Source organism: Trachinotus anak, unplaced genomic scaffold (assembly GCF_046630095.1).
Source record: "Trachinotus anak isolate AG129_WGS33_773 ecotype Australia unplaced genomic scaffold, CSIRO_AGI_Tana_v1 ptg000004l, whole genome shotgun sequence".
NCBI lineage: Eukaryota > Metazoa > Chordata > Actinopteri > Carangiformes > Carangidae > Trachinotus > Trachinotus anak.
In genome coordinates, this window is record NW_027273855.1 from 14,530,788 (window position 1) to 14,548,741 (window position 17,954).

At 41.2% G+C, this 17,954-nt stretch overlaps 2 protein-coding genes across 11 annotated transcripts in view; one reads left to right on the forward strand and one right to left on the reverse strand.

The window, feature by feature from the left end:
* Positions 1-797: 797 nt before the first annotated feature.
* calcoco1a (calcium binding and coiled-coil domain 1a) lies at positions 798-12,544 on the reverse strand. The gene is made up of 15 exons (XM_071476258.1): positions 12,341-12,544; positions 10,967-11,131; positions 10,767-10,869; positions 8,135-8,337; positions 7,732-7,944; positions 7,289-7,437; positions 7,111-7,180; positions 6,848-7,003; positions 6,379-6,633; positions 6,015-6,140; positions 5,759-5,854; positions 4,846-4,933; positions 4,420-4,667; positions 4,080-4,171; positions 798-2,896 (listed from the first exon to the last, which is right to left on the reverse strand). Exons 2-15 carry the CDS (start codon positions 11,096-11,098, stop codon positions 2,869-2,871), a joined length of 1,959 nt encoding a protein of 652 aa, XP_071332359.1. The 5' UTR covers positions 11,099-11,131; positions 12,341-12,544; the 3' UTR covers positions 798-2,868.
* hoxc11a (homeobox C11a) overlaps positions 8,807-17,954 on the forward strand; it is a 78,469-nt gene continuing 69,321 nt past the window's right edge. For 8 of the 10 annotated variants that reach the window (XR_011690840.1, XR_011690838.1, XR_011690841.1 and 5 more), the window contains exons 1-2: positions 8,807-8,947; positions 9,889-9,971. The gene's annotated coding sequence lies outside the window, so the exon portion shown is untranslated. Of the gene's footprint in view, positions 8,948-9,158; positions 9,295-9,888; positions 9,972-17,954 lie in introns of those variants that run through there. The other 2 variants (XR_011690846.1, XR_011690845.1) reach the window with 1 other exon arrangement.

Below are 17,954 nucleotides of genomic sequence, written 5' to 3' on the forward strand. Positions count from 1 at the left end.
GGAGAGTTGGGAATCAGTCAAGGGAAGAGAGGAAAGGTGAGGGGAAGGTGAGAAACGTTTTCAAGTACAAAGACCATAAATTTCACACCTTCCCCTGTGCGAACAGAGAGGTGGGTGGGCGATCTTAAAGAAAGGGCAATGGAGAAAGAGTTGAAGAAATGGGTGAAGGTATCTGTGACAAGAGTGAGAATGGAGGGTGAGCCAGCAGGGAGGAAGAGGAAATAAACAAGGCCAGGTAGAGGAAGAGATGATTTGGTAAAGGGGAGAGAGGGCTGGGGAAGGCAGGCATCGGGGTAATAAAAACTAGGGGATGTGTTCTGGCCTCTGGGTCTTCATATCTTTTACATTTCTAATTAAAAGAGATAAAGAGTGAGGGAGCCATCAATCCCACAGTGATTTCCCAGTTAAGGTTTTAGAGGGAGCTGTAAACTAGGCAGCCCGGCATCATTGATTTTATAATTAGCTATCGTCACCCCAGACTTAAGATGGAGGGAGTGTGGTAGAGGGGCATGAGGAGAGCTTAAAAGAGGGAGCAGGAGACTGCTGGAGAGGTGGGGAGTCACAAGGCTGAGGATGATGAGGAGGTCAGCCCTGAGGGGGGACTGAGGGAGAGCCAAAGGTGAGCAGAGAGAAAATCCACAATGAGAAATGTATCTGAAACAGGCAATGAGCCAAAAGGGAATATAGGCTATAAAGCTGTGTGAAAAGAAATGGCATAGTTAATTACCAGTGAAATATCATGTGAGGATCTAAATATTGCTATGATCTTTGGCCAGAAAAAGACACATTAGACCCAATAATGGATACATAAACCGTTTTATTATACAGAACCCACCCAAACCCTGTTACATGACATGATAAGAAAATACACGGTGGGATAACCTTCACACAAAAAACTTCAAAACAAACCATAACCACTGGAGCTTTATTGCAATGTGAGACAGTGTCCTGATGAGGAGCACTTGTATTGGAGCTCTCAGCGGAACGACAAAAATAATAACTTCCCCTAAGACATAAAGTCAGATCACAACCACAAACAAGGACTATGGAGAATACATGTAGTGTGCTATTTTCTGGGAAAGAACACCAGACTCCCGAAAAGACGCTATATATGGAGAATCAACATGTACTGTAACACCAGAATACCTAGTGACACAAAGGAAATGAGAGGTTGGACAGACATTTACCCCTGACCATGGCTACTAATTCTGTTCCCTCTGAATCTGTTTAAACATTAAAATCCATTTCTTTTGCAGGTCTGAACTCAACATGCTGGTATCACCCCCTTTCATTAGCACCAGTATCTTGCAACAGTACAACTCAAATATTAAATCTTAATAGACTCAAAGTGAGTATTTGAAAGCAGAAAATAAAAATACAATGTCGATTAAAATATACGTAAACACAACACACAATGGTAATGATTAAGATAATGATTAAAGGACACATCTGACATATTGTTAAGTATCCATATATCAACTTTTCATCTAAAAACTCTTCTATAATAAAAATAGGGTGCAAATACAGCAGATAGAATCAAGCGTCAAAGTGTCTAGCAAATTTTCTTAGCCAAGCATGGAAAATTTTGTCACACATTGAACAAACAGTTGTGTAAGATCCAAACACCTATTCCAAACTAAACCTGAATATAGTTTCATTGCAGCATAACTCAAGTTAATTATAAATAGGAAAACATGAAAAATGCATAAAGTATTGATTAAAAGGTAGTCGGCAATTTTTATTAGGCAGTATATTGCCACAGGGCTACGGGAAAATACCAACACCATGTGATGGTGTCAAGATCTATAAAGAAGATATTCTTTGACTCTTACTTTATTATTTTAGGCACAAATTTAGAACTGCATGACTGTGAATTAAGATTTCTGTACAATATAAACTGTAATAAAGACTGATGCTATATATCCAAATGACCAGCTAGTAAATTAGCATTTCATTTCAATAACTATGAAATGTTAAATCCAGGATCATTAATTAAGAAGTAAAAACTACAGCTGATTTATAGTGAAAAGCTTATAAGCATTAATTTTATAATAATGATGATATGAAGTTGCTGAAGTAGAAAGTTGCATCTGGCATCTATCTTGATAGACTTTAAACACAATCTGTTCAATAAGCTCTCTATTTCAAACAGAGCACCTCTGCATCACTAAATCTCCTGAACTGCAACTGAATGACAATCAACTGCTAATGCGTACAAGAAAGTGCATATCAAATCTTAGTTCTGAGTAAATGGAGGAGAAATATGATATCATAGACCTACGTTACTGCAATATAATTTTAGCATGATGCTGTATCATTACTTTATGCTGCCATGAATAGTGTTCAAAGCTGCTGGGTAGAATTTAATGCTGGAGGAGAGTTTTGCCATGATTTTCAGTGGAGCCAGGCCGGCACAAAACATCATAATTACGTTGCCTGTCATGACTCCTAATCACAAATGTCATAAAAACGACATAGCATCCATCGTAAAGCTCTTGACATAGCAATGATTCAACAGAAATCATTCTGCTACAGCCTGCAAACTCTCAAATGCAAGAGCCCATGCCTAAAAGCCCGTCGTTTCAAACTATGCAACAGTCTTATGTCAGTCATAAACACGGTGTTGACCTGCCACCACAAGCATTATGTCATTCCTAACTACAAAACAGTGAGGGCAATAACACCACAGTCTAGGGGGGGAAACCAAGGTTCACGGCAGATACGATGTAAATTGCATATTAATATTTTGTCTGTGTGGTGAGCGAGCTGTATATGTGCTTGTTAGTGGACGTAATGTGGAACCACGCAAAGTCCCGCCTTCTCGCCTTTTTGATCACTCGCTGTGGCTGCAGCTGGACTGTCCACTGGTTACCATAACGAGGTGTCGGCCAGATCACTGGAGGAAGACACAAAGCAGAGAGTGTGTGTGTGTGTGTGTGTGTGAAAAACTTGAAAGAAACACACATTCTGGTTGAAAGAGGATGTTAGACTGAAGGAGTGGGTGAGTGGGAGAGCGAGGGCTTTAATGATGCTGAAAATTGGCCCGTGACTGCGGTACACCCCTCAGGTAAATCATTGCTACGGCTTGCTGTCAACTTATCTGTCCCCTTGTCCTCCCATCTCGCCCCTCCCATGCCCCAGCTCTGTCTCATACCGTCTCCCCCGCCTCACCCTGACTCAACTTCTTTTACGACCACATATTCAAAACTTCCATCTTCCAGCCATACTCATCCTGTCACCATAAATAACTGGTCGCATGTGTCTGTGTGCATTAGCAAGCTTTGAATTCATTGTTTATGCTTGAACCATTTCTGTGTAAGACCAGAGGTGTAAAGTAAGTTAGATTTGCTCAGATACTACGTTTAAGGACAATTTTATGTACAAGTACTTCATTTTTCCATTTTGAGATATTCTATGGTTTTACTTTTCAACAGTTCAGGGAGCAATATGATACTTTTTACTCCACTGCATTTATCTGGTGGCAGTGTTCACTAATTACTTTGCAGAGTAGGGCTATACACACAAATCAAGTCATGAGCTCATAAAATATAATGCATTACTGGAGTTAAAAACCAGCCAGCGTGACAGGTAGAAATTTGTTGGCTTGTCTGAAATATTCATTTCAATATGCATTCAGTAATGCAAATTACCATTTTTTTTAACATTAAATCATTAACTGTGATCAATTTGTTGTGATTCCCTTATTGTCACTCAATTAGTAATGCCTTGCCCTTCAATGTGGGAAATATCCTTCAGTAAGTAGCATGTCCATGTGTCCGTTCACAAGTCCGACCAAGTCCAGTTGCTTTCGATTTAAAACTCCTTTGAGGTCCGTTCACATTATTTCTGCCTTTTAAAATACTTAAAAGTATCCTTGACTTGAGAAAAGTAATGAGTAGAATGAAATGGAAATAATCAAGTGAAATAAGAGTACCTCAAAATTATTGTACTGTTCTGGAGTAAATGTACTTTGCTACTTTATACCACTGATGATAATACTTGAGAGTAATGGATAGAAGTACTATTTCCTCCTCCTGTGTGTGTATACAGTCACGTGTGTTTGAGGCGGGAGGTTGTACCTGAGAACAGCATCCATGTGTTCAGGCAGCAAAAGTGCTGTTTCTTCTCCGGAGCTGTGTCTTCCACACTGATGTGGATCAGATTCCTCCTCCTAAACACCACACAGGAACACACACACAAACGCACACACACTTAACACATATCTATCAAGCAGCTATTACAGTATAATAACTTGCAGGCTACCAGGCTAATTGCAAATGAGATAATGTGTATGTCAAATGATCCACTGCCAATGTTTAATTGCCGTGCATGCCTATCAGCTTGAAGACATAGCTCATTTTCAGTATCACATATAATTACACTGTGGCGACGCTGAGCGGCTCAGATAGTGTGTCTCACCGAATCAGAGCTGTGTGCAAGAGTGTCAGCGCCGGCCTGGTGCGGTGAGGAGAGTGGGGCTGGCTGGTTGATGACCACTGTGCTCCTCTCCATCTCCCTTGGGGAGGGAGGAGGGGTGGCAAGAAGCAAGGAGTCAGGCTGGCCCTGCTCACACAGGCTGTAGTGTCCCAAAGGTCTGGGTGGACGGAGGGGCTGCAAGGCCTCTGGGTTTTCATCCTCAGAGTCAGACAACACACTGTCAGGCAGCCCTGCCAAATAGAAACATTGGCAAAGAAAAAGTCATCACTTTTCCTCAAAGCATTGCTCCTGCTGCCCCCGACACAGGCCGTTCTGAACAATATTTAGTGTTGCTGTTCAATGATAGTTAACACTTTTATTGTTCACATCTGCAGGGCATACAGTAGATTAATGTGTGGCTCCATTCACCTGTAGAGACGATCAGGGCAGCGCTCCACTTGGCACTGGCCTCTGTTCCCGTCTTCTGCTCCAGCTGACAGATGTACTCCATCAACTCCTGTAGTGGAAAATACAGCCATCATATCACACACCAGGGCAGCACTTTCATCATGCCTCCAACAACCATCACCCTTATAACCCTCATGATATCCGACTTCCTCAAGCCAAAACCACATAAAATGGTTACACAGTAAATACAAAAAACACAACATTTGTTATAACATAAAGATTATTATCACTGCAGAATAAACATATAAACATTTGTTTGATTTATGATGTGCCACAGATTGGCTGATATACTCCCATATGGCAGATGTTAAAACTAAGCTGGACACTGATTTTAAAAATGCTGACCATCTACTCCACTGCCAGTCGTGGGCAAATGTGGTGGTGGTTAGCCAACAAAAAAACTCTGCAGGCACTTTAACAGTAGCGGCACTGCCTGCCCTGAAACCCACTGATTTATATTGCACTATAAACAATTTATATTGCACAATAACAACTAAGAAGACAACAACAGAAAGAAGATTCCTAACACCTGGGACATTCATAATACCAGTATACTTGTGTATATGTTACAACAGTAAGCTTTAGGATATCAATATATTATTTATACAAAGCTTTTTGGAAAACAAAAATATTTTGTTGACATTGGTACAAATTGTTACTAAACTTGTACTAAATTCAAAGCTGATAATGAGTGAAGTACTGCACTTAGGAGCTGATTAAGATAAAACAGTGACAATTTACCTGTTAATCCATATAAGCCATTTATTAGCCTTGAGACCTTATCAGCTGATAATGGACAGATCACAAAGCCAGTCCCTGTGACACCACACAGACTCAGTATTTACACATGAATACACCAAATCCTGTTTCTGACCTGCTTCTCTGCAAGTAGCTGCTCCTTCTCTTTTTGGGCAACCCTTAGGCTGGCCTTTAGCTCCTGGAGCTCCCTGCGGGTTTCACTCAGCTGAACCTGATATCATGAAACAGTGGGACACAGTAAATCAGAACCATCTAACAAATACCGTTGGAATTCTCCCAGCAATTTTTAATGACACCAGGTTTGAGCGCACTAATTATAAGTCAAATTAGACAAAAGCGTCTGCCAAATGCATGTAAGATAACTTTCTTACCCGGTTGCAATCCTTTTCTCTTCCAAGCTCAACCTCCAGCTTCACTCTCTCCATCCTCTCCTCCTGCAGCCTCTCCTCCATCCTCTGCATCTCTGTGTTGAGTTTCTCCAGATGCTCATGGTCCTTCTGTGAGGATGACACACACACACACACACACACACACACACACATACACACTCAGGCAGTAAGGTCACTGGACCATGTGTAAAAACTTGACTCAACTTCACAGCTGCAGCTCACAATAAAATAAGAAATATATAGCATATGGCAAAATATATTCCAGTTTTACCTCTACTATAATACAAATATATTACATTTTCTAAATTCTCCACTTCAGACTCTGTGTTCTGCAGGGATGCAGTACCTCAGCAGTGCGCTGCAGATCCTGTCTCTCCTGGGCCCAGAGGGCTCTTCCCTCTCTCAGGGCCAGACTGGAATCTGCAAGCTGAAGGGTGAGTTGGGCAGCCTGCAGACGTGCCTGATGTAATTCGGCCTGCCCGTGATCCCTCTGGGTTACCATGGCACTTAGATCACTCTTCAACCCCTCTACAGCACGCTCACTGGAGTTCAGACGCTCCCGCAGGCTTCGCATCTCCTTCAGCGCTGCCTCACTCTCCGCCTGGCCATAAAAGAACAAGAAAGCGTGTGTTGGCTACATAATTACAAATTTACAAATAAATTCTGAAATTCGGATAAATTGTTTCAAGAGGTGGATTGTAAATTTGCAGCACATCATTTGAAGCCTAGCATTTAAATTCGCCTAGTCAAGCCATATGTTAATCTCCACCCTCCTTTCAATCTTATCATCTCTGAATTCCAAGTTAACGTCAGACCTCTTTCCTGTGGGCGGTGGTGAGTTTCTGGGTGAGTGTGGTGATGGTGTTTTGGAGCTGAAGGACACTGGTGTCTCTCTGAGCCAGGGAGTTCCTCAGACCCTGGAACTCCTTTGCCAGACTTCTGAGTTCACCTTCGGTCTGCTCTAGCTTGGTCTAAAACAAACAAATGGAGCAGATGGGACAAAAGGAGATGAAGGAGAAAAGAACAACAGAGGCAGAGGTTTTATTAGGATGTACAGCATGTTCCGACTTATAAGTACCTGCAGGCTCTTTCTCTCACTCTCTTCTTCTTTCCTCTGAGCTCCTGCCCTCTTTGCTCTTTCCTTCATCCTGCACACACAGATTTAGTTACTGACAATCAAAAGTATTCATGAGACAAGTCTAACACTAAAAGTAGGAGAAGGTGAAGAGGTAAAGAGAAAAAAGAACACTTTAGACCTTTCCAACTCTGTCTCTCTTTCCACAGTTCTCTGTGTCAGGGTTTTGATGTCCTCCTCCAGCTCTTTGATTCGCTCTTCACTCGCCTCCCTCGCACCCAATAAAGCATTTTTCTCCTGGGCAAGTGATTCTCCTAAAGCCTGCTCCTCCTAAAGGACCAGAGACATTTTGAATTTTTATGAGAACTTTTTATTTATCATGACATAGACTAAACTAATTTAATAATATGCTATTTTAATATGATAATAATAATAAGACATTTTCCTAAATTCCTTTTACTTAAAATTTTACAATAAACCTGAGAGGATATTGTTTAGGCAGAGACTTGTGCTTTTTATCAGAGAATCAGGGCACTGATAAAGAGGGAAGTATAGAAATGGGAACACTCAAACTGGTCCTAATCAAATGATCATGCTTTTCATTTGCTTAGCTGTATATACCACCTTCTGCTTCCTCTCAATCTCCTTGATCTTCTCTCGACTCTGCTTCAGCTCTTCCTGCAGCCTGTCAATATCACTTTCCAGCTCTTTGCGTTGTCTGTCCCAGGCCTCTCGTGCCCTCTTGTACTCCTCCTTCTCTTTCTCCTTTTGCCTGTTCGCTGCTTCCTGCACCTGCAGCAGCTCAGCCCGCTCTCGCAGACATTCCTGCAGTCGACTCTGAGAAGAGATGGGAGGAAGCAGCCAGCGGATGAGGGATCATCACTGTGCTCTGATCTTTGTGTGTTAACAACAGCATTGGTTTCCCAGCATATGTGCTTTATCGGCACTCATTAATTTTGCAAAACACGAAACATACTCTCCCTCACTACCTCATCTAGTCAATCTTTTCTATATTTGTTTCGCTCACCTGCAGCAGTTCGGCCCTGGGTATGACCAACAACATGCCTGAGCCTCCTTCCTCTCCATGGGGCTCCTCCTCAAGGGTCACCAGATCCTCAAGTGGCTTCGGTGCAGAGAAAGTAAATTTGGAGCTGCGAGAGCAGACTTCCCCCTTAGCATCGACATACACAAACTCATACTCTTGGGAGCTGGGCTTGGGTAGGTAGGAGGCTAAAAAGTGGTGGAAACAAGATGAGAGTTACATTGAAGTAAATTTGCAGAGAATAATTATGTTTCAGAGTAGCCCTGCTTTCATTTAGAGCCATCTTCCCATTATGCTTATATGGAAAGTAGGTGCAACTTAACTACCTCCGAATTTGGAGGAGCTAATTACCTTTTAAGGACACTATAAATCTTAATGATACAGACAGTATTATGGTATTTATAAAATATGAGGCTATAAACACATTTATTTCACATTATATGGCTGTGCTACTGTAATAAATAAAGCAACATTTACAGATGGTTAAACAATGAAATTCTATTTTATTTTATATTGCAATAACACTGGTTTATAAGTAGAGTGTTGCAATTTAGCTTCCGGCCACCGGAGGCAGCACCAATATCGTTTAGCGCAGGTGAGCCAGACACAAATTACGCGCTATCCTGGATTTTAAAATGGTCGCGATTACTTTACCGGAAATAACAAGCGCTACTTAGAAACAAATTGAGATTTTGTTACTGTACACACAGCACCTGAAACAGGCGGGTCAGTCCAACTGTCCTGTGTCAACAAGCTAACTCTGGACAAGTGTTTCTACAGTTTTGGAGCTGTGTCAAGGTATGTGCTTAAAGAAATACTCATATTTTTCTGTGAGATACGCTTATTTACTTCCTTATGGGGGGGTTAGAATAGATTATTAGCCACAACAGTTTTACCTTTGTTGGAAGTGTTTAGCATAATTTAGCATACAAATTAACTGAGGCAGGTGAACCGGTCAACGTCAACTTCCGCCTAGCTAAAGAGGAAAAACATGAATTTGATTTTATGCCTATGTTGTAGTCTACTTTGTTAGATATCACCAATACATCCGAGAATTACCTGGGTTTTGTTCATAAAGTCCGTAAAACCAGTAACTACACTGAGGACAGCACAACATGGCCACTGGGCCCAGTTTTCTTTTTTAGGTCAGTCGGGCTAGCTCTAGCAAGCTAAGTGTTCATTTAACAACAACATTTCGAAGTTTATTTTTATTTTACACACGTTAAACGCAAAATATACCTGTTGATAAGCGGTTTGTTGGCTATTCCGGTGTTTTTGCAAAGATAACACTTGACAAAAATCAAAGAGCTGCTGTAGAAACCACAGATATAACAGTAATATGTTAATACTAGCTTATATAACGTTAGCAGCACTGCAGGTGCACAGCTACATATGAATTAAGTAGCTTTAACTGCGTAGTTCAGAGCTGCTGAAGCATTAAATCATATTACGTCTACGCGTTATATTAATTAGAGAGGCTTAAATAGAGAAGCATATTCAGAGATTCCGGATTTCTCAAATATTTAAGAATTTCTAAGGAGGCAATTAAATTATTTTTATGCAAAAGCTATAACAGACACAAATTCTTTTGCAAAGCTTCTTATCTGGTTAATTAGTTTCTTGACTAGTTGTGTTATTAGCATAACCTTGCAACTTCCTTCCAGTTTATTCACTAGTTTCCATATTTTCCCATATTTACGCACTGTTGATTCTCTATTTCATTTTCATCTTATTTACAGGAACTTATGAAGATGTGTCTCCTGCTTCCCCCTTTGACCAGAGAGCAGCTAGCCACAGTCCTCGACTTCACCCAGCCTATAAAGTAAGCTAATCTAATATTATCCTTATCTCACATAGGCCATAGCTTCATGTGTAGAATGATTTACTTCAAATTTCTGTTTCACAACACATGTGCAGTAGAGGGGTAAGATGGAAAACAGACAGGAAGAATGACATACAGCAAAGTTTATGAGCTGTATTGTAACTTATAGCACCAGCTTAGGTCACAGTGCAGGCAATGGTCTTTTTAAATCACTGCATCGTTGGTGATAAGGGACCATCAGCAGTTTTTAGACTTTCTTTCCATTGCTAGTCTTCCAATGAAGAATGACATTGACAGTATGCTTAAGTCAGTAATAAATCATTCTACCAGGGGTCAGTGCCACACCTGCTGCACACGTGCCCCTCGCACTGAATCAGGCTTATCAGCTGCCACTGACAGGCAGGACAGAGTGAGCACTGTATTTGCCAGTGAGTAGTGGTAATCAGAGCAGGCTTTGAGCCATTGTCTTCGTCATCCTCATTACTCAATCTCCTGCTTACTAAAGAAATTTATTCAACCATGACACAGACTGTGTCTGTGTTAGACCAAGCTAAGGGGGATGTTTGTCTTCTGTACAGGATATTTTCCCTTTTACATCTGCGGAAATACTCTTCACATAGAAATAAGTAACATTTTCTTCTACAGTCCCAAGCCCTTTGTACAACAGAGCAATTCAATTTACAGAGACATAAATCTCCTGCTGAAGGTTTTATGTGCGGATCTAAGCACTGTACTGTATAGATTCTGGCTAACTATGGGAAATAAAATGCAGTTGGAGAACAAGGGCAACAGTACCCTGGAAATGCACAGAGCAGTTGACATCTGTGCCCTCTTGATAGTCAGCTGGGGCTAGTGCCCAAACAAATGTGTGGTAGTCCTTCACTGATGACCATCCCACCTGTGGAAGAAAACATGCCCACTGTGTTATTTTGCAGCTGGACATATATAAATACTCTTTATTCACTTATTTGTGATGGTCATTGGGTTAACAATACCTTGAAGAGCCCTATCCAGTCATTGCTGGCCCAGTTGTGCCAAGAGCTCAGTGTGTAATGGCAATCGACTCTGCTCTGAGGGAAGTAACTGCAACCCACATTTCTAAACTCCACCCGCCAAGCCTTGTCCATGGCAACACAAAACAAAGGCAGACTATTTTGCACCTACAGGAAAAAACACAATGTTCAAATTTCAGTTGACACTTGCTTTTTTTCTTTTTTTTTTATTTGGTGGGGAGACCTCATACAAGTTAAAGGTAGAAATTGACATGCATGGCTAGATGAGCTAATTGTGAACTAGGTAAGAGGTGACTGCTGGAGAACAAACAAGACAGAGGTAGCAGTCTGTGAATATTTATTTAGTGTAAAAAGATATCCTGACTGAGCGCACACTTGAGGAAAGGACACCAGAACTAAACCTCAGTGACAGCATGGCCTTTGAGCAACATGACATATTACATGTTTGTCACTAGGGCTATTTCAGTCATCCTCAGAATCATTTGGTATTGTACACCGTCACGTGTAAACGTGCAGGAGAAGGTATCTTGGGCCTCCAGCGTGTAGGGGCTCAAATTCCATTGGCAGATACTCTCCATGAAATTTAAGGAATTCATGCTTACAGTTAAACGCACCACTTGCAGACATGCTTAACTTAGAGAAAGTATTATTTATTAATTTAGCACTGTGTGGAGTATTGACTTCAGCTTAGGTCATATGTGCCTAATTATGTTGGATGTACCCCGGCATGGTAGAAATTCAAATTTTTACCAGGCACACATGCAAACAGCAACCTAGGTCAAAGAAGACACATAAGAGTGCAGCAGAGATTAACAGATCAACAGACTAAAATGACAACATGTGCAAGGGAAAAACACTCTAAAAGCCCTGTTTTTTTTTTTTACTGTGCACATGTGCTGCAAGTATGGATTAACTGTGACTTTATCAGATTTCTTCTCCTGTTTTATAGTCATAATCCAATATTTTTATAGGGATTGGAGTTTTCTATTTTAGTAAAGCAATCTTAGGGAAGAAACCTGTCTAGTCTAAACATTTCAGAACATTTTACAGATGCCGACGAAAACCACAGATCAGTGAAAATATACAGTAGCACTCCAAAGGGTTCACATTACTCAGCATGAGGCTTGAGGCCCAACAGTAGCACATGTCGACAAAACGATGTGGCATGCACGTCGATGCAAGTTGAGGAAGACAATCGTGTAATCTACGCCATTACTGGTAGACTTGAACCCGTAATGGTTAATTATCATTGTCTAATTAGTTAATAAAATGCACGTTACGAGAGACAATAACAGCTTTGTGAAGTACAAAGACATCTGCGCACATTATGTCGACCGTCTCTACTGTGTCGCTTACCTTTATATTGCAACCACCTCTCTGTTAACAGTCTACACAAGCAGTCTCTCTATCAGATACCCCGATCACAGCCCGCGACAAAACGGGGAAAACACGAGAGATACAGCCGTGCTTTCCTCCACAGGCTCGGTTGCTCCACAAACCCGAAACAATAACAAAAAACCAAAGCAAAACATAAGCATGACAGCCTCACTTCCACTGTGGAATTGTGGGAGCTGCTGTTCACCTCGTCCATGAAACAACGCTGAAAACCGCACTTTAAACTACAATCCCCAAGCTCAAAGCGGAGAGAGCAGGGCGCACTGGACGTAATGTGACGCTTGTCATCGACCGCCGTTGCTTTTCTCATCCGATGTCAAAGCACAGAGGTGCCACTGGTTGTCCGACAGTGTTGTGAGGATGGACCAGTTGAAATCAGTATCTCTTGTGTGCGATGAGGAAAACAACGATCAGCGGGCACGGCAGCGAAACGGATGCGTGCTGGGTGGGAGGGGGCAAATTTTCACCCCTGCTAACTTGCTGTTGTGATTTTCTTTTTCATTTGCGACCATTCCTGTCATAGTCTTCAAGGAATCTCTAGCAGATGTCTGCATTGTGACTGCTTTGTTGTGGTCAACGTTGTGATTGGCCTAAGCATTATTTTCCATGCAGTTTAGAAGGTAGACTATGTACACTATGAATTACGCTAGTTAATTTGAATAACAATAAAGTACCATCAGTTCACTGTAACCTGCACAAAACGTGTATACTTTTACAGTTCTTTATTTTATTTGTTTCTAATCAGTTGAATTGATGTCCCAGTTAAGCAGGTTTTACTGAGTTATGTTATCTTTTATATTAGTTCTTTTATCTTAGTGATCTTACTGTGCTTTCTAACGTGGGGTACAAATAAACCAACATGATGATGTTATGGCGCCAGACAGCAGATGGCAGTATACCATCTTGTAAACCCAATGCTTTGCATTCAGGTTGTTACATGCAGACCATGTCCCTAAAACCTCTAAAACACACAGTGCATGCTCTTTAGCTTCCTGAAACTGTTCCATGGCCTTGTGAAGTAATCTGAGTCTATTTACATAATGTAGCAGTATATGTATATGACTTGCTGCGTCAGGGTAAGGAAAACATCACTGTGAAGTTGTGAAGGTGGATACAGTAGTTTTAAAAATTGTTTGTTTGTTTTGGATCAATATGCCTAATTGTGAGCGATTAAATAAAGTATACAGGGTTATGGTTAGACAATTAATTGTCAAGTTAGCAACTGACTTTGTAATTAAAAGGGGACTTGATCTGAATTGATTTTAGATTTAAAACAGGATTATAAATGATGATTTAAGGGAATAAACAAATAAAAAATCTTTGCAAGCCACTCAGCACAAGGCAGTTGGTTGCCCACAGCCACAAAAATGCAAAAACCCAGATCATAGAGGTGGAAATGAAAGTTAATATTTAATTTTATCATGCATCAGCAACTGTATTTTAGATAATGCTCATCCTATATTATTACATTTATTGATGTTGTTGTACTGCCTATAGCCTGCTTATTTATCTCTGCTCAATGATGAGTCAATCCAGTCACACAGTACTTTACTCCTCCTCAATTAGTAAGTCCAGTTTGGCTAATTTAGTCTGTTGAAGACACTATAAGGACGCTTCATGTAATTTTATGCCAACGGACAGTCGATGTTGAGACCCTATAAATTGTGTTTAAGTGGATTAATAGTGTGCTGAGCTTGTGTGAGCAAAGTGGTGGTGGAAGTAGTGGCTCTCTATGCAGTGGGATAATTAAATAGGTTGTACTGCAATGATCACAACTTATTCAGTAGACACTATTTACGTGTGTGTTTTAGGCTAGGCTATTAGGAAATAAAGATGGAAAAAAGGTTCAAGTTCTAAATTTGATTTTATCGCTGCTGTAGTAGATTCAAAATGGGTTACTTGTTCTGCTTTGTTTTTATCATGATTTCAATTGACCAGTATAAAAATCCAGATATGCATGAATATCAAAATAACGTTTTATGGATTAACCCTATACTCTTTTTTTCCTACTGGTTTTGCTAATTGGTTGGTGTTTTGTGGCTCTGTTATTTCAGAAAACATTATGACGGCTTCTAGATAGCCTTGACTTTGAAGCGTCACTGTTGTGTGAAGTTAGAAGATGGCTGTGCAGTAGGAATGTGAGGCTTCACCCTAATAGAGACTAGACTGAAAGTGGATTGTCCATGAAACTGCTTGATCTTGACCTAGCTGCCTGCTGTTATGGGTCCTCTGTCTGTCATAACCCCCCAACCCCCAACAACTACACACACAAACACGCATACACACACACACACACACACACACACAAACCATCTGACTTTACACTTTTTGATGTGGGAAGTGTAAACTGCACAAATATCAACACTTTTAAGCAATAGGTAAAAAAAACCAATATGACTAAAACACTAAACACTAACACTGCTCTGGCACAAAAGCCTCAGCATGCTGTTTATTTATGGGTTGTAGAACTATTCCACACAAATTTAATCCCTGTCGTCTGCTGATTTCTAGCAGCCTGGCTTGGAATTCCTCTCAATATAAGAAAATGGTATAGCCCTTGAGTGCTACTGCAGTTTTATTACCTGAGGTGGTCTGTCTGAATATAGCTTACCACATGTCTCATTCAAAGGGAATGGCAGGTATGTGTCACTAGCCATAAATTGCAGCTTGCCTTCAGCAGTAATCAGTTGCCAAGGAAACCTCAAATGGGATTATGACCTTCTGTTGTGTGTAGGCAAGTAAACTGTTAGAGTTGTCAACATGCAAGAGACAAACATAAAGATTTACGTCAGTAAACAATTTATTTCCTCATCATACTAAATTAATGTGTGATGTGCCTTGTGTCAGAATAGAGCTCTTACAAGTTAATGCAGTTTATTTTCTATCAAGGTATTATTTAAACCAGTATGAGCATTTTTGAGTTAAATATTGCTCTTGACTGTGGGGTTAGTGATGTAATGAGTGAGGCCTGGGACCATATAGTGAAGGAAAGGCATTAGAAGGGTAGAAAACAAAGAAAGAGGGAGCAGGAGTGCGAGTAGAGTGCCTGGAAGGAGGGCAGAGTGTTGGGAGGGCGGAGATGGAGAAATGGGGGACGGTAGTATTTAGTATGCACGGCCAAGCTGCCCCATCTGCTTAGCGCAGCAGTCCCTGTCGTATAACTGTCTACAGGCCGTGGGCCACATAAAGAATGTCTCAGATTTGATGTAATTCCGCAAAATTAATGACAGCTTTACTCGGTATGGGCCGTGAGGGAATGATTAGTGTTTGATCGTCCATCTGATCAGTTCCCTTGGCCGGCTGCAGGAGAGATGCTCAGTTATATGCCGTCATGCTGCCTATGGCAAGCACACATGGACACACAGATACACCTATCCCAAAATTTTTCCTGGGCCCCATGCTCTAGTTTATGTTTGAGCTCATGTTCCTGTTTCCCTCAACACAGGCAACCAGTATCTTGTTAAACTCTCTGTGCTGTGACACCTCACATCAAAATGAACACCTACTGATGGGATGGATGCAGGTCCCACTGGTGATGTGATTGCGTACAGGGCAGTTTTTATATCAGGCTGTGCAGTATTTCAAAGGAAAGTGGGCCAACCAGCATCCAATTTAGAGAACTCAGAGGTCACACGATGACCTTTTACAAGATATGCTTTACTGCAGTTGTGATTGGAATTGGGTATTAGTTTTTAAAAGAGATGGGGAATGGATTGGGAATTTGAGAGAAGAAATTGATCTACTGAATGGATTGCAGGAACTGGGCAAGTGGAATTCTCTCCTCCTTTTAATTCAGCCTCATCCTGCCCAACCCCCATCTCTTTCCTCCTCTTGGGCTGCTGCGTTTACAAGCGAATGGGGCATTCTGTTTTACAAGTGAGCCTGGTGCGTCTCGGTGTGCTAGAAACATTAAAATTGAACCCGTCTTATCTGTACAAAGCGTGAGGCTTTACATCAGTGGCTGTCGTGCTGCCGCCATGAGGCTCCTGCGTACTTTTATGTAATGTGGTGCAGTCAAAAACCCAGTGGACAATTAAAGTGAGCTGATAGATAAACAAGTGATTGAAGGCTGGGATGTTAGTTTGTGGAATGTAAGGTAGAGTTGGGGGAGGGCAACCTTATTGCCAAACTGTTGTTAACAAGGCCAAGTCCAACTCATGACATGCATTTCTCAGCCAAATCAAGTGTCATTATCACTTACAGACAGACTGATCTCGGGAGAAATGCAGTGTCTCTGACCATTGGCGCTCTGGTCCAGTATCAAGCACGGGGAGCCCAAATTCAGCAAAGGCTTGGGGAGGGCTGTGTTTCTGCCAACACAGATTGTTGGACAGATTGGCAATCCTTCACTGGGTATGGACGCAGTGTTTTTCCCTGAAATTGTAGGCCATTATAACAAATTACTTGCAAAAACACCATTAAAACAAACAAAAAACCTCTTGCATCTGTTTTAATGCTACGTCTGCTCCAGCTCAATTGCAACTCATGTCATTATCCTCTCTTAGTTTTCTTCTTTCCTCAGTGTTTTTCCATTTTTGTACTCCCTTCCATAACACTGTCTTTCCAAATTACTTGAATGTGTTTCCTCCCGCACGGGTCCCCCCTTCCCAATCGGCATCCTCTGATCTCCTTTCATTCTGCTCTATTTCTTGGCCCACTCCTCCTCCCCCACTGCTTTCTTTTTCTCCTCTTCATTTTATATTTTTGGCTGAGCTGAGGACCTTTCTTAGTGCAGTGACCTTTCAGGTTTTAAATTAAGCCCCACTGCGGCATGTCTCTCTTCATAGACCGCCGGTTACGAGCCTTCAGAGAACCGCAAAAAAATAACGATTCTGATGAAATGGCCCCTTTAAAAAGCTCTTCCAAATTCCTTTTACATTTTTCTTCCCCTCCTCCCCCCTTTCTGGTCACATTAATATTCACACTAATGAGGAACATCCTAAAGAGCAGACCATGGAAAATGTGAGATGAGACACATGCACATGCCTCCCCACATGCACATCATACACACACTGTTGCTCATTGCTAATGGGTTCTAATCAAATGCCATGTATGTTTGAAGTGATTTATGAAATCTGGGCAGCCTATGCTTGCAATGTGATTGCTTAATCAGAAAGAGACCATTTTTCAATGGATAACTCAGTTTGTGGCCTTTTAGAAGGGACCATGTTTTACATTATGTGATTAATAGGCTTCTATTAAATTGTATTTAGATGATGAAGAGTTTTTTTTACTGGACTAAGGTCATGTTGTTACCTGGTAGTTTCAAAACTTAACATATGTCCGGAATTTCACAGTATGATGTCAACAGGTCTGTGCTGTGTTAGGAAACAAGGTGATGATAAACCTCAGTGTGGTATAGTCATACAGGACCTCCCAGGTGCTGAGTAAGGGTCTAATGGCCTTGTTCACTATCATCAACCTCTGGTCTCCTGTGCATAATTCTGCCGTGCTTTCAGAAAATGGTAATAAGGTATCTGACTCAGTCAACCAAAGCGTACTACAGAAATCCTCCATATTTAATTGAAACAACATGAGCTGTATCTGCTTTCCAAAGCCACAATCAAATCATACC

Coding starts and splice junctions, on each gene's coding strand:
- calcoco1a (XM_071476258.1), bottom strand. CDS start 11,098: ATGGACAAGGCTTGGCGGGTGGAGTTTAGAAATGTGGGTTGCAGTTAC. Junction 7,438..7,731: donor AGATTGAGAGGAAGCAGAAG/GTGGTATATACA, acceptor CTGGTCCTTTAG/GAGGAGCAGGCTTTAGGAGA. Junction 4,934..5,758: donor AGCTACTTGCAGAGAAGCAG/GTCAGAAACAGG, acceptor TTTCCACTACAG/GAGTTGATGGAGTACATCTG.